The following is a 15,517-nucleotide window of genomic DNA, read 5'->3' on the forward strand; positions in this document are numbered from 1 at the left end:
CAGCTTCGGCGGCGTCGTACTTGAAGCTCGATCGATGTCGCAGGTAAGGCATCACATTGTGGTGATGGATGAGACGACGAGTGGGGCTTTGCTTCTTATTCTTGCAGAAAAGATGTTTATGAGAACGATGGATTCCAAAGGCTTACTTGGGGGCTGCTCACAAAAGGTCACTTTGCGATGAGAGCTTCTCCTCCATTTTGACTACTGTTTCACCAACTACAATTCCCTTGCCGACAGTAGTGGAATGTCCACTTCTTGCCCTGCCCAAAGAAGGGTGGCGAGGGCTTGTCGTTGGGCCTCTCATGCTTAGATAAGCCTCGCCATGGTTGATGTATCATCATAAATGCTGTGTTCGCTTGACAAATCATACACCCTACATTCCTGACGTATCAAAGTTGATGCAACATTCGCATGATGATTGATTAATGTGATCAAACTCGAAATAGGTACGATGTAATTAATGTATCTTCCACCTCCGGTTGGCTGGGAAGATCAACTGACACCAGAGAATGAGGCTGCACTTTGATCTCATTCTCGTCTCTGAGTCACCCCGTGACGCTTTCTGCTGCTCTCTCCCTGCTGTCATTCCCTGCCAAAATATCTTCCTCCAACGTTCCCAAACTCGTTGTTTATCTGCTGCTGCCATGCGACGCCACCGCGCAGGCTACCTTCCAAAACACTACACGCCATGCTCCCTTGGCTGAATCCCATCACTCTCCTCTCACCCTGGAGGCGACCGTTGCAGGTCCCTGAAGAGCTCAGGAAGGAGTAGCTTTTGTTGCCTTCTCCCTCTGTCTTCACGTCGAGAGCCGCTCTTCGTCGAGTCACATGATGCGCTACCGTAATCGTTTCGAGGTGAGCAAGTAGACAAACTGCACTACGGGTTGTCTCCTTATCAGTTTGTCTTCCCATCTCAGCTCACTACCGTTGGGTCGACGACCGTTCCGAGATTGTGTTCTTGTTCTTATAGTCTGGAATGGAAGCCGCATCGATCGACATTGTCATTGCAACTGAAGCTAAAGTACTCTCTCTTCTGCTCTTTAGAAGTTGGTTCATCCATGGGAGCATCTCCAAGCATGTTCTTCCTGGTCATCTGCCTGTTTGTCTCAGTGCACTCCAGTGCATGCGAGCTCGGTTCCACCAAGCAGCACCGGCGGCACGAGTGGTACTTCAAGCCAACCGGCAAACAGACCATCGTGGTGGACGCCAATGGCTCCGGCCATTTCTCGTCCGTCCAAGAGGCCGTTGACTTCGTCCCGGAGAATAACACCAAGCGTGTCGTCATACAGATTCATGCTGGTCATTACACGTGAGTAGTTCTTCGTCTCTCTACTCTCAGCAAGCCTTACAGAAGCTTCCTCTGTTTGTTTTCGGGTTTGCAGGGAGAAGGTGATCGTGCCGGCGACGAAGCCATATGTGACGTTCCAAGGGGCCGGCAGAGACGTGACGGTGATCGAGTGGCACGACCGGGCGAGCGATCGAGGACCTGACGGGCAACAGCTACGGACTTATAACACGGCTTCTGTCACTATTTTTGCTAGTTATTTCAGGGCTAGGAATATTAGCTTCAAGGTGAGTGCTTCTTTTAGAGACCTAACGATCTCAGTTCCTTTCATCCGCACGCATCGCCGGAGACCGATGGCCGGAGGTTGATTCCTGGAGCACGTTCTTAGGTTCAGCTCAGCTCTGTTTCGGCTTTAACCAGCTATCCAAAGAGCAATGAAATGAGTCAAACCCCTTGCCTATTGATTTCTCACTTTTGCCCTCCTTGACTATGGTGATCAGCTCAGCTCATCAACTCGACGGCAGAGCATGACAGATCACTTGGCCTTTGCTGCAAAAAGCTAATTGGTTGGATCTTTGGAGTTGATTCGCTGAGATGACTAACGTGAATGCATGTCCATCGTGTGTTGTGCGATGGCAGAACACAGCTCCAGCTCCAATGCCGGGCATGGAAGGATGGCAAGCAGCAGCGTTCCGCATCTCGGGAGACAAGGCGTACTTCTTCGGCTGCGGCTTCTACGGCGCCCAGGACACACTCTGCGACGACGCCGGCCGCCACTACTTCAAGGATTGCTACATCGAGGGATCCATCGATTTCATCTTCGGCAATGGTCGTTCCATGTACAAGGTAAACAACCCGTCCCGTGATCCATCTTTGCTGCTCGCTAGCTGGTTCTGAGAAGGAACACGACTGCAGGATTGCCAACTCCACTCCATCGCAGACCGGTTCGGGGCCATCGCAGCTCAGGACAGGAACAGCCCGTGCGAGCGGACGGGCTTCGCCTTCGTGAACTGCAGAGTAACCGGCACGGGCAAGCTCTACGTAGGACGAGCCATGGGGCAGTACTCGAGGATCGTCTTCGCCTACACCTACTTCGATGACGTGATCGCCCCCGGTGGCTGGGACGACTGGGATCACAACAGCGACAAGAACCAGTAATTAACCCTCTGTCATCGAGCACAAGAACAACCACCAATCCGCTGGAAACTAAGACTCCCGTTTCTCTCTGTTCTTGCAGGACGGCGTTCTTTGGAGTCTACAGATGTTGGGGTCCTGGTGCAGCAGCAGTGCGTGGGGTTTCATGGGCTCGAGAGCTCGATTTCGACACGGCTCGACCTTTCCTCGTCAAGAGTTTCGTGAATGGAAGACACTGGCTTGGCCCTTCCGATCCTTGAGCTCTTCACCCCTACACTTGCAGTAGCAGCTCATACAACCATTTGTTATTCCTACACTTCCGATTTGTATTCGAACCATACAATAAGATGTCAAACCTCACTCTCTCTGTTCTCGTTCAAGAAGACAAAGCTCCATCGCAATGAAGGAAACAGACTACTTTTATCTGAATCACAAGCAAATCATTCTAAGCCTCAGCACAAAAAGAAATTATGCTACAGTTTGCAGTCATGGCAAACTGAAAACAGCAGTTTTGTGTGCATAAAACCTGTGTTGACTCACCAAGAAAAGGAAAATTGATGCTTGCATTTGAACTGAGCCTCTTCCCCAACCAGACAAAGGTGTTCCGAGTGAGTCACAGAATCCCAAACTGTGCATGTCCTTCCATGGCTGCATATGGCACCAACACCAGAGCGCTACTTGTTCTCACGTGAAACTGGGAATTTGCATGGGTCCAATGCTTAGAGTTCCTCCTTATTTGAACTCCTCTGTATCACCTATTTGAAACCTGGCCATCTTTCCCTCCCACCCCATTTGTCTTGAACATGGCTCCTCCACTCCATCAGTCTCCCTCCCTTGTCATGGCCTCGTTAACTTTCCTCGCCCTCCTCAACGCTTGCTTCTGTTCCAATCCGAAACACCCCAAGCTTTCCACCTCAACATCAAACTGGCTTCCTGCAGGAGCTACGTGGTATGGGAGCGCTAATGGTGCTGGAAGCGATGGTAAGGTTCTTCTCCATATAATGTTATCCCCCGTCTACTGTTGCAGAGAGCCATGTGTGTGATTCCAGGAGGTGCTTGTGGCTATGGAGGCGCGTTGGAGAAGCCTCCTTTCTCATCCATGATATCCGCGGGAGGCCCCTCGCTGTTCAAATCGGGCAAGGGATGTGGCGCTTGTTATCAGGTACCGACGAAGACCTCGAATTCTGCGAGCCCTTTTGCTTCTTGGAAGTGCCCAAGTGTCGTCCAACCCCGTGGCAGGTGAAATGCACCGAGAACGCAGCGTGTTCCGGCGATCCAGTTACGGTGGTGATCACGGACGAGTGCCCCGGCGGTCCATGTCTCGAGAAGTCTGCCCATTTCGACATGAGCGGCACTGCGTTCGGGGCCATGGCGTCCTCTGGTCGAGCTGACGAGCTTCGCAATGCTGGTGTGATGACAGTGCAGTACGCAAGGTGCAAATTCTCCACTCCACCATCTGCAATCTTCTTCCACGCATGCTATTGTACCACCGGCTTACCACTTTCCTCTGAACAGAGTCCAGTGCAGCTACCCAGGCTTCGACTTGGCCTTCCGTGTCGATGCTGGCTCAAACCCTTACTACTTCGCCGTCGTCATAGAGTACGAGGAAGGTGATGGAGATCTCGCTGCTGTGGAACTCATGCAGGCATCATCATCAGCGGATTCATCGCAATGGCTTTCCATGCAGCAGTCATGGGGTGCAGTGTGGAAATTGAACTCAGCTTGGCAACTGCAGGCCCCCTTTTCCATCCGATTGACGACGCTTTTATCCAACCGGACGATTGTGGCAGACGATGTGATCCCATCAACTTGGCTGCCAGGGGAAACATATCGATCTACCACACACTGACACCAGTATCTATCTTCATTAGGAGTACGATATGTAACTGCTGGTAACTAATCATGGCTTAATTCATGACAATAAAGACAGATTTTAGCCAATCCTTCCATTGTTCTGCTCAACTCCATTTCTTCCAATTACTCCAATAATAATTCTAGCTCGAACTTGTCAAACACGTTATCCTCTCAAGCCTTGTGGACTTGTTTTGCCTGTTGAACGAGGCAAGTCAACTGTTCCAGAGGAGGTGGTGGTGAGACATGGAATGGATGCTCTAAAGAAGCAAACCGAATCCACTACAAATAATACCTATGATAGAACACAACACATTTCCTACATTTTCATCACTGCAACTACTGTCTTCCTCACTTGGAATTTCTTCCTGCATCAGCCAACTATTATTAATCTAAACCCAAAGGGTGGGTAGCCAATGAGGATCACACCACATGTCAGAGAAGTAAAAATAGAGAGAGAGAGAGGGGGGGGGGTGTGGGGGCGAAAGAAGGGAGGGCATCATGATGGAAGTGTGGGGGACACTGAAGTGAGGATTCTGTCAGTCAAGAGCAAGGTGGTATCCTGTTCACAGAATACCAATTCTCAAAGCTTGAGAACAAAAGGAGCAAACCCACAAACCTTCCTTTGTCTTGTTTATGCATTGCATCTGCTCCATGGCTTGGTCAATCCAAATTCTGAATCATCAATGGCAACGCTCATTTTGTGTGAACCAGATGATGTAGCCACCAACATTATTTCTTAATAGTGATGACAGAAAATGAAACAATTCAAGTTCCTTTCACTTAATTTCCAACACCATCTTGAAAGTTCTAGCCTTGAAGGTAGAACAGTATCATAGTGGCAGCTGTGGCTTTTGGATCTGCAGCAATTACAGTCCAATGAGGAGCTCTACCTCGATTTACAGTATCATAGCTTCCACTGACAAATGACAACAAACTAAATATGTAAATTTCTGCAGAGACTCCCTGATTTTTACACTCGCAGTCAAATAGTGATTGTAATAAAATTTCTTCCGCATCTTTTGAAAGGTATAGCTTTTCTGCTTTGCCCTCCAAAATGAGGAATCCCATGTCATTTATATGCAGCCTTCTAGTCCCTTTCATTCCCAGTTATCTAGAAATATAATTCAGATACAATTGATCTGCAACAGCTTGCTTGAGGTTGATATTATACTGATCTCATCCTCACTTTTTATCCTGAGAATCGTAGACTTCTTCATTGTTCTTTCAGCAGAATGCTGTGAAACAAAGTTGGGAAACTGGCCTACACTTTACAGAGATTGAGATACAGAAAGCTCCTCCAGTGTATTTCTGTACTAGCTTGTTTGCTCAGATGGCAAACCAGTAGCTAACATCAGTGCTACATGAGAATAGGAATCAAAACTACATGTCCAAAAAATAATGTTTGTGTTGGATACCTTAAGTCTTTGCCCTAAGTAATCATGGAAATCCACTTGGGCACAAGGATGCAAGTCACAAGGCATTGCAGGACCAACTTAAACAGCATGAATTGATATACCAAATGGAAAGATTCCGTTTGTGGAAGTCCCACCATTCCATTTGGTCAAATTGTTTTCCTAATAGATGCCATCATAGTACCCTTGTCAAGGTATTCCACATATTATATCTAGAAAACTTGGGATACTATTACAAGATAGATGCCACTGATGCCATAGTTTATTCACAGTTCAACAAGGAGGATTCTTCCCTGCTTTCATGATCTTTGAAGAGTAAACTCTAAAACTTTTAAGATCAATTATTCTGGTACCATTCTGCTCTCAACCTACTCCTATTATTACCACTACTACTACCACCACTTCAAAGAAAGCAGGGTACACAAGAACTGTCTAAAGACATCACATAATTGCAACTGGGTTGGGGCAGTTGCATGACAGTTGGTGCTACCCAGCAGACTTCAATCATCATTATCTGTCAGCTAAAAGCTAAGTAACACCATAGGGAGCTCTCACCTTGTTGACAAAGGTACTATTTCTGAATGAAGAATTGGTCTGACTCTATGCATTACTTGCATTCATTCTCTCATCTGGTAGCTTGACCTCCATAAGCATCACAACCCAGCTCTCCTTCCACAAGGCTCATAGCATGACATGATTCCTTGTGCCAGTGGAAGGAGAAAAGAGAAGATGAGATGAATGACAGTAACTAGTAACAGTAAGCGCATGCAGGTGAAAGCTGTGCCGGTGTGGGAAGCTCACAACCACACACCCAATGCTCTCTCATCAGTCTCTTTTGCCCAACCCGACAAGAACCAACTCATGAGAGCACAAGTGCTACCGATCTCGTGATATATGTTATCATTCCTTGTTCGCTGCTTTATTCCTTCCCCACTCTTGCGACGTTAACGTACGCATCCCCCCGTAGTAGCTTTTCTCTATGCCCCTTCTTTAATCACCCCATTAACTGCCATCGAAGCATCGAGCTCTACAAAGCTCAGATCCTTAGTGGTGGCCTGGTAGCTGAGAGGAGGCAGGACTTGGTTTGATGCTTGTATGGGAAGAAATGAAAGGCCTACCTACCATGCAATGACTGCCGGAAGGTGTTTGCTTCATTGCCAGTAGAAATGGCATGGGATGGGAGTAGTGGTGGAGATCTGGAAACAGTGTGGCCTGCAACAAAGCGATGGGAGTCAAAGGGGAAGTGCATAAAGGCTTTTGCTGAAAGGGTGGGTGAGGGGAGGGAAGGGAAGACATGGGAATCCGCTTTGCATTCCGTCACGGGATACTGGCCACCCTCACGCATATCTTTCCGCCGCTAATGCTGCTGCTGTTTGCCGGATAAATCGAAGACCTAATAAATAGTGACCTCCCATGCCCTACAGGTTGACACTGGCGCAATTGAACCGACCGGTTTGGTTTGATTCGAGTTAGATTTTCCCGGTTCGGGAACCAAATAAACATATTCGGTCGAATATTTCCGGTTCAAAGCGTCTTTGGTTCTTTTGGAGAACCGAATCGAAGTGAACCGAGCCGACCCGTAGGATCTAGTGGTCAAAGCGTGAGTGCGCTTCCTCAGCAACCGCAGCTGCCGGCGATCTCTCACCACAGGGTGTGGCGCGTTCTACGCACAGGAGTACACGATAAGGAAAGGCCTCAGACCGTCCATCACGTCGGTCCCACGTACATCGGACGTACCTCCGTGAAGACCGCGTGATGGGCCCACCAGCCCACACCAGTCCCGACGCCACGGCTTTGCCATCACGTAATTAGCAGCAGAAGGGTCGATGATTCCTAAGCGATGCCAATTAATAGCACCGACGAGCTAATTACTTGGTCTTAATTGTCCCAATGGAACATCAGTAACGGCAGGGTTGAGAGAGAGACGGGCGAAGGAAACGTGGAGACCGGCGCGTGGAAATGCTGAGGCACTACGCTCCAAAAGCCGAGAGCTTGCCGAAGAAAAAGCTGAAGCAGTAGAGGTGAAGGGAAAAGGATGAAGACAAGAATAAGTACCAGTCCAAACAGAGAATTTTCCAGGTGGGAAGCAGCGGCAGAAGTTCTGCTTCTCCAGACTCCCCCTCTTTGGAGATGAAATGAGATGTTACACACTTAGCTAATCCACATACACAAAAAAAGAATAAACATGTTTATGATCAAAGAGATGGTGAAGAGAAAAACTGCAGTAATTGGCAATAGCAATCAGCTGTTGCTACAGTAAGCAAAACTGCTACTTGAACACAAAAAAGAATGGTAGAACTAATGTCAGCTTAAGCAAAGAAGAACAGAAGCATACGAATAAGATCACCAAATCGCCAGCTTTCTCCAATATGTAACAGCGCTGAGAAAAGATTTACTTCAAATCTTTTTTGGTTTCTTATGTTGTGTTTCTTTGTCTCTGCAAGTCTTACCTCGAGTTAGAAGGAGCGCTCGGATTGCATGGCCTCGGCGTGTGGAGTGTGCGGATTCAGTTGGGACGTGGGTTGGCAACGAAATCCATATCGGAAACGGCCGACAGCTCCACGTCGTCCATCGACGGCGCCGGAAAGTTGAGATCGATCATGCCGATGCTGCCGCCGCACTTGGTGGCGGCGGAGGCGAGGGGGGAGGTGCTCTGCGGCGAGCATGACGGGGGAGGGCGTGACACCGGCGAGTTCTCGGTGAGCATAGTGGCGGACGACGTGAAGTGCGACCGCTTGTGGCCGCCGAGGGCTTGGCCGGAGCTGAAGACTCGGAAGCAGAAGGGGCACTCGTGGACTTTGGCATCGGCATTGGCGTCGGCGGAGTCGGCTTCGCCGTAGATCCGGGGCTCCACGGCCGGGACGCAGCCGTTGGTCTTCTTGTGGCTCGCCCGGTGGCCACCGAGGGCTTGGTACGACCGGAACACCTTCTTGCACGCGCCGCACTGGTACCGGCTCCGCCCCTTCTTTGGCGGTTGCCGGGTGCGAGCGGCGGCCCGCCGATCCTCCACTTCCTGCTCGTCGAAGCCGTCCGACAGTCGGGCCTCCTCCTCCGCCGCAGCAGTAGCCCAGGAGTCGCGGGACAGCATCATGAGGCAGAGCGCGACATCCTCCTCGGGAGTCGCGTCCGAGACAGAGCTAGCCGGCTCCGCCTCCGGCTGCTCCGTCGGCGACGCGGTGTCCCGGCGGGATCGCTTAGATCGGCGTCGGTTTTCTTTGGGGGACTCCGTCTCGCTCTCCCGGTCCTGGACGACGTCGCTAGATCCGGCCAGCTCAACGGCAGCGACGGAAGAGGAGAACTGGGGATCCACCAGCCGGAAACTCTTCCGGGGGTTCATGCGCAGGCCATAAGAGCCTCCCACCTCCTCCTCCGCTTCCTCACCTACTTCCTGCTCCGCCGCAGGTCGGTCGGAGGATATGGACGCGGATGAGTTTCCAGGGTGCTGCGCCGGTGGGGCCGGAGGGGCCGCAGATATGACGTGAGAGCGCATGTGCCCCCCGAGAGCCCGTCCATTGGGGAAGCGGCGGAAGCAAAGGTTGCAGGTGTGCCTGTCCATGGAAGCGATTCCTTCAGCTCGACCCTCTCGCTCTTCTTAAGAGAGCAGAGAGAGAGAGAGAGAGAGAGAGAGAGAAGGGGGGGAGGGGAAGTATTGAGGGGAGAGTGGGAGCTAAAAAAGAGTAGGTGACAAGCATTCCTCAACCAAAAGGAGTCACGCCCCCACCCGAGATAATAAAATAAAATAAATAAAATAAATACAATAAACCAAGAAAGGTATTTATCCCAAAAAAAAAGAAGAAAAATACATATAAATGGTACGTATCTTTTCTCTTGGAAATCCGAGCCTCATGTGAGAAGCAATACAAATGATTTGGGGATACCTTTTCCTTCATTTCATGCATCTTTGTGGTTCTCCCACTTCATTATAGTTAGTGCTAAAATAGCAGTAAGAATTAGTAATACAGTATGTTGACATATCGCAACAGACCCTCCGAGAGAGGCGAGATCGAGTGGCGTTCGATTAGGGGTTGGCCATCGACCAAGTCGTAGGTAAAGAAAAGAATGACATGCACCTCCGTGCCACACGTTGCCACCCAATTGATGACACTCGATGCTTCCAGAAAAGATTTCATTTCCCCATCTAAATTAACCTTATGCAGCTTTTTGAAAGATACATGAAATAATCGTGAGATTACGAGCTTCTTTTTCTCTAATAATTGCGATTACGGAGCTTCAAATCTGAATCACATGACTTTGTGAGATGAGAAGAGCTTCACAGAGAACCCGTGTGTTGTGACAGTATACTGCTAGTGGGTAAGATGAATGCGGCTTACGGATCTCATGCATCTCGACATCATCTCACGAACGAAGGAATAGCAGAGATTGGAGGGGCAGTTTCCTTCGGACCGGATCCATTTGAGGTCGTTTCAAGCAGGCTGATCCAAATCAATCCGACCCGTTTCCGCATCAATATTCGTGATCCGGGCCTCGCCCTTGCCGGTAACGGATCCAACACCAACAGCTCTATATATATATACATATATAACGGGATCATTACTAATAGGTGGCAACCCCATCTTAATAGACGACCAAATGATGGGAATCGAGCATAGGAAATCATTTTAATTTTGTAATAAATAATCAGTTCTGGCACTGTTTTTTTTTTATTATTCGTACTGCAATTTGAAGATAATGGAGGTGAGTCATATTGTTTGGGATGAGGTTGGCTCCTCCTAATCAATTGTGGCGTCCAATGAGGCGGCTATTGATGGTGGTTGAGACGATGGCTTTGACCATATATAATGATTGGAATATGATTGCAATGGAGAAGATAAGAGTCGAAAGAGGTGTTTGATATAAATCGTGACCGAGAGCAGCTCTTCTAATCATGCAGAGATACTCCACAATTAGTGGCGGAATGGAGCTCTGCTTCTTCGTTGCCTTCTCTAGCCTTGTCCTCTCCCTCCTGCATCTTCCGGCGGCCGCTTGCTCCTGCGGCCGGTCGGACTGCGAGCTCATCGCCCTCGCCTTCCGCCACGTCTCGGGATTTCAGCTCCCCCCTCCCACGGCCGACTGCTCCCTCAGGCTCCCCTCCCGCAACCTCAGCGGTGCGGTCTCGTGGATGCACCTGCGTAGTGTCTCCGCCCTCCGTGTCCTCGACCTGTCGGGCAACGCCCTCGGTGGCTCCATCCCCGGCGGGTTCTGGTCCGCCCCGGCCCTCCTCCACGTCAACCTCGCATCCAACCGCCTCGACGGCGTCCTCCGGTTCGACCCGGGCTCCCAGACGCCGCCCCTCAGGTCGCTCAACCTCTCCGGAAACCGGTTCACTAGCGTTGCCGGCCTCGCTGCCCTGCCCCGTTTGGAGGACGTCGACTTGTCGCGGAACAGCCTCGACTCCTTCCCGCTCGGGCTGGAGAAGGTCGGAAGACTGCGGCACTTGGACTTGTCGCATAACTCGATAGGAGGGGTGTTGCCGGAGGGATTTCCGCCGATCGCCGGCGGGCTTGGCTACCTCGACGTCTCTTACAATAACTTCACCGGCGTCGTGCAGCCCGAGGCGGTGAAGAAGTTTGGGGAGCCTGCCTTTGTCGAAGCCGGGTCTCTTCAGTTTGTTTCCGCTGCTCGCGTCGTCGCCCATTCGTCTTCTCCTAGTCCTTCGCTTCGGAGGACGAGACACAGAAGATCGAGGAAAAGAAAAATTACATTGTTGTCAGCTATTCTTTCAGTTGCTGCCGTTGCTGTCATTCTTGTGGCGCTTTGGTACTTGCATCGAGTCGATAAAGAGGAGCAAAGGGCAAGAGAAGAGAAAGAGGGAGGTGCCGCCACCGTGGGAGATGAAGCCGGTGGTGCTGTACAAAAAGCCGATGAAGGCGACGTCGAGGTTCGTGAAGGAGTCTCAGCTGGAAAAGGGCAGGCGGAGCAACCCCACGTATAGGGCGGCGGTACTCCCCAGCTACGTGCACGAGCGGTACGGATGGTGGAAGTCTCTGCCACCCCTTTTGAACAGTGATCCAAGCCACCTAAACCAAATTGCGTTCGTTCTCCTGGAAGTCCTCTCACAACGTTGCTCTGTTATGTCCTCTGCTCTACATCTTGTTTCTTGATTCATGTCCTGTAAATGCCTACACAGATTCTTTGCTTGTTTTCAGCTTATAACCTTCTCTACATCCTCTGCTTTGCTGCTCTTCACTTCTCTGCCTCTTAGATGCAGCAAAATGAAATCTGTAGGTACTCATTAAAATTGGACTCTGTATCAGCAAATCACATGAACGGTCAACATAAACTTCGCCAGCGATTGAGCATATGGTCTTATGCAGAGATTACTGCTGCAGTTGTACCATCGAATCAGCCTCACGTTGACTGAAGCGCCCGAGTGTGGATCCCATCGTAGATATATCTTAGATCAAATGGGAGTTGTTTTGGACCCTCATTGTCTCTGCAACAACAGTACTAGATTCTTGGGCCAGTTTCTAGCCATCCAACCACATGCATGCATCCTGTCGACGCATCCCGGTATCCAATCCGTACCTATCTCGAACTGTCCGTCGGATGTCCGTGTATACAGAAGCTGATGATGATGATGATGATGTACATGTATTCACGGGAGATGGGAGGAACAGTGGCCTCAAAGTTTCCTGAGTGAAGAGGATGAACAGTGCGTGATGGATGCATCTCGCAGCTGCTTTTGTCAGGGCGCCACCTTCGATGCATCTGCTGGACCAACCTGTCTCGTCGACGGAACTCGTCAATCACCTCCGCCCACGTGTTCGGGACCCAACATGTGCCGCGCACGTGATCACCCATCCTTCCGGTGTATAACACCTCCGCCGGATGGGTGGTGTTCGGGAGTGGAATAGCTGCTGTCACTCACCTTTATATCGGAGGAAGGCAGCATTGGGTGTAAGGAAAGAGAAGCTTAGAAGAGGAAGGGACTCCCTGTGCTCTTGTCTTGTAGCTTTGAAGTGGTGGCAGCAGCAAGAGTGATGGAGTACGGGGGAGTTGCAGGGAGAAGTGGAGTTCTGTCGTGGGACTTCTGGAAGCTCCGAAACTGGGCTTCGTCACACTCTGCCTCCTCTTCTTACTCTACGGCGCAGCCCAACGCAGATGCCGCCGCTGCTTCGTCTTCTTCTACCGTTGCTGCTTGCTTCCCGTGCTCCGACCGTGAGATGATGGCTGGAGGCAACAGGGACCAATGGGCGCTACAGTACCACCACCACCACCTTACGTGCCTGAAGCTGGGGAAGAGGCAGTATTACGTGGAGGAGAGCGGGGCGGCTGGGGCTGCCATGAAGCGGGAAAGGCCGGCTGCGGCGGTGCCGAGGTGCCAGGTGGACGGATGCGGCAAGGTCCTGGCGGACGAGAAGGAGTACCACAAGAGGCACAAGGTGTGCGAGCTGCATTCCAAGGCTCCCAAAGTGGTCGTGCGCGGCGTGGAGCAGCGCTTCTGTCAGCAGTGCAGCAGGTCGCTTCGCCTTCCAACCTAGTGAAAAGAAGCTGAACCCGAGAGCGAAGAACCTAACAGTTCCTGGTTTGATGCAGGTTTCATGTAGTAGCCGAGTTTGATGATTCGAAGAGGAGCTGCAGGCGGCGACTGGCGGGGCACAACGAGCGAAGAAGAAAGAACAGCACTGACCCCATCGCCAGAAACCCTTTCTTAGGTACTACCGCACAACCCTACCATCTCAGCTGCTGCTTGTTGTCTTCCCCTTCGTTTCTTTCCATTTGCATTACATGGTCTAGAATTCAGGACATATTGCATTTGGCCACACTGAGCCATGAGCATGATTGAGGGCAAGGATTATGAAGTATGAGAAGTGCCATAGGAAAGCTATTAGAAAGGAATGCTCTTATCATTCAGGATCGTGATGTTCTCTCTTATCTTATAACTCTCTTGACATGAGAACTATTTTAGTAGGCCATTATTGTGAGCATGTCTGAAATCCAATCCATTAATTTGCAGAAAGCGCAATGACCGGAGACATCATCCCCTGCATATCAACTTCACCGGGTTGTGCTCTCTCTCTTCTGTCATCCAAGGTTTCTCCTTGGATCTCGTCATCGGAGTTCTCATCCAGATCCAGTGCCGCGCTCAACGAGCTAATCGCCGAGAACCGTGCCGCCGGCCTCGCCCGCCGACTACTCGCAGATCGAGGTGGCTGGCACCCCGTGGTCTCGGCAGAGCAGCCTGTCTTCTGGCCATGTCCACACCACCAAGCGTCAATATCACAAACACCAGTCAGGCTCGACGATGGCTGGATTCGGCTGCAGGATGCAGGAGACCGTGTGACGCTGGACCTCATGAACGCCCAGCTCCTCCTTTGGGATGCTGCCCGCGAGGAACGAGTCACAGGAGGAAGAGGAGTGCTATGACTTCTGGAAGCCAATCTAACCCCCCGCTTCAGGATGATCGCCTTCACTTCTAATCGCTGCATCCACTCGTCAATCTCAGCCCTCCACGTAATACATTTCATAAAATACTCATCGGATTTTAAATCCATTTCTGCAAAAAGCGTTGGAGAAGATCCTCGAAAAGGGCCGTCGGAGCTGGTGATTTGGGCCTGTAATCACGATGTTGCCCTTCTTGAACACACTGTTGGCACGTGCCATCGATCGGCACGATGAGATGTGTGCTGGCGGAATAATACCAAGTGATTATGTAATCTCAGCCGTCAGATGAATCCCTCCCTCCCTCCCTCTGAGCACATGCGTTGGTGTATTTACTGCGTACATTCCCCAAGCTAGCGACGGAAGTATTATCAGGAAGATGAGGCAGCTCCGGCGACGGTTGGCTCGTCGCCTGCTCCTTGGCAAAACGTCCTTTTATCCTCGGCCGCATCTCAGCACACGCCCTTCTTGACGCATACCGTATATGCTTCTTCGTTTTGTCCTTGGACCTCGTGATCCTGGCTTCCCTCTCCACACCGGGGTCCCCTTCACCGGCGGCCATGGTGCTCCAACCTGAAGCGTCCGTGAGTGCGCTTCCTGAAGACATCTGCAAAGAGCATCAAGCTTTTCATCGAACGCATCCATAAGTCTGGCCACAGAAATGGCGCAGAACTTTACCGCGCAACAGTTCATATGTCTTCAAGTCAATAGAATTTGACTTGACGAAGAAATGTTATACATATTTTGTCACCTTTTCACTAAGAGAATAAAAAATAAACTTATACAAAAGATAAAAGAAAGTATAGACTGAATTAATTGTTAAAGATTTTGATAGATTATCATACATTTTTTAGGCTCATAGCTCGACTTTATACCGACTCGGAAAGAAGATGAAAGGAACCAGAGAAGTGTTAGGTGATCAAAAGATCTGAACAACTAAGATTAGGTGATCAAGGGATAGCGGCGATCACGTGGCCGGAAATGGTCACCGGAGATGGGAGGGGAGGTGGCGGCGAGGTGTGAGAGTCGAATAGGTGTGCGTGGTGTGTGGTAGGGGCCAACGAGGTAAAAGAAAAGGAAGATATACAGCGATCACTCCTTTTCTAACGTGGCGGATTTCTTGCCACCTTTTCCTTTCGCATTGGGAAAGCTTGGTGACAAGCGCTCGGAGTCTCGGAAGGTCGAGCCTCCATGGTGAAGGAATTATCGTTTTCCCATATAGAGAGATAGACACGTGGCCTAAGATATATTATAAATTTTACTGAATCTTGATTACGATTATTGATTAAAGAAAATTCATTTATGATAATATATATATATATATATATATATTTTTAAGAAGTTATTTTAATTAAAATTATTTTTAAATTATTATTATAGATAATTTGCTCTCGCTTATAAAAGGATGGAACCTTTCTTAAGAACGAAATATCAAAAATTAAGATTATAT

At 49.9% G+C, this 15,517-nt stretch overlaps 4 protein-coding genes and 1 pseudogene across 4 annotated transcripts; 4 read left to right on the top strand and 1 right to left on the bottom strand.

Annotated features, from left to right (window-relative positions):
- The first annotated feature begins 715 nt into the window (after positions 1-715).
- On the top strand, positions 716-2,828 carry LOC135580976 (probable pectinesterase 68). Its single transcript, XM_065147452.1, has 6 exons — positions 716-855; positions 1,045-1,309; positions 1,383-1,572; positions 1,925-2,131; positions 2,201-2,439; positions 2,523-2,828. Exons 2-6 carry the CDS (start codon positions 1,059-1,061, stop codon positions 2,677-2,679), a joined length of 1,044 nt encoding a protein of 347 aa, XP_065003524.1. The 5' UTR covers positions 716-855; positions 1,045-1,058; the 3' UTR covers positions 2,680-2,828.
- A 247-nt stretch (positions 2,829-3,075) lies between these two features.
- On the top strand, positions 3,076-4,394 carry LOC103983396 (expansin-B15-like). Its single transcript, XM_009400612.3, has 4 exons — positions 3,076-3,400; positions 3,469-3,581; positions 3,659-3,852; positions 3,935-4,394. The coding sequence occupies exons 1-4, from the start codon at positions 3,223-3,225 to the stop codon at positions 4,266-4,268; spliced, it is 819 nt and encodes a 272-aa protein (XP_009398887.2). The 5' UTR covers positions 3,076-3,222; the 3' UTR covers positions 4,269-4,394.
- Positions 4,395-7,892: 3,498 nt separating this feature from the next.
- On the bottom strand, positions 7,893-9,334 carry LOC135635095 (zinc finger protein ZAT4-like). The gene has a single exon (XM_065145946.1). The coding sequence runs from the start codon at positions 9,239-9,241 to the stop codon at positions 8,192-8,194; it is 1,050 nt and encodes a 349-aa protein (XP_065002018.1). The 5' UTR covers positions 9,242-9,334; the 3' UTR covers positions 7,893-8,191.
- Positions 9,335-10,600: 1,266 nt separating this feature from the next.
- Positions 10,601-11,617, top strand: LOC135636463 (calmodulin-binding receptor kinase CaMRLK-like). Its single transcript, XM_065148152.1, has one exon. The coding sequence runs from the start codon at positions 10,601-10,603 to the stop codon at positions 11,615-11,617; it is 1,017 nt and encodes a 338-aa protein (XP_065004224.1).
- A 404-nt stretch (positions 11,618-12,021) lies between these two features.
- Positions 12,022-14,345, top strand: LOC103983394 (squamosa promoter-binding-like protein 7; annotated as a pseudogene).
- Positions 14,346-15,517: the final 1,172 nt, after the last annotated feature.

This window comes from Musa acuminata, chromosome BXJ3-4 (genome assembly GCF_036884655.1).
Source record: "Musa acuminata AAA Group cultivar baxijiao chromosome BXJ3-4, Cavendish_Baxijiao_AAA, whole genome shotgun sequence".
Lineage (NCBI taxonomy): Eukaryota > Viridiplantae > Streptophyta > Magnoliopsida > Zingiberales > Musaceae > Musa > Musa acuminata.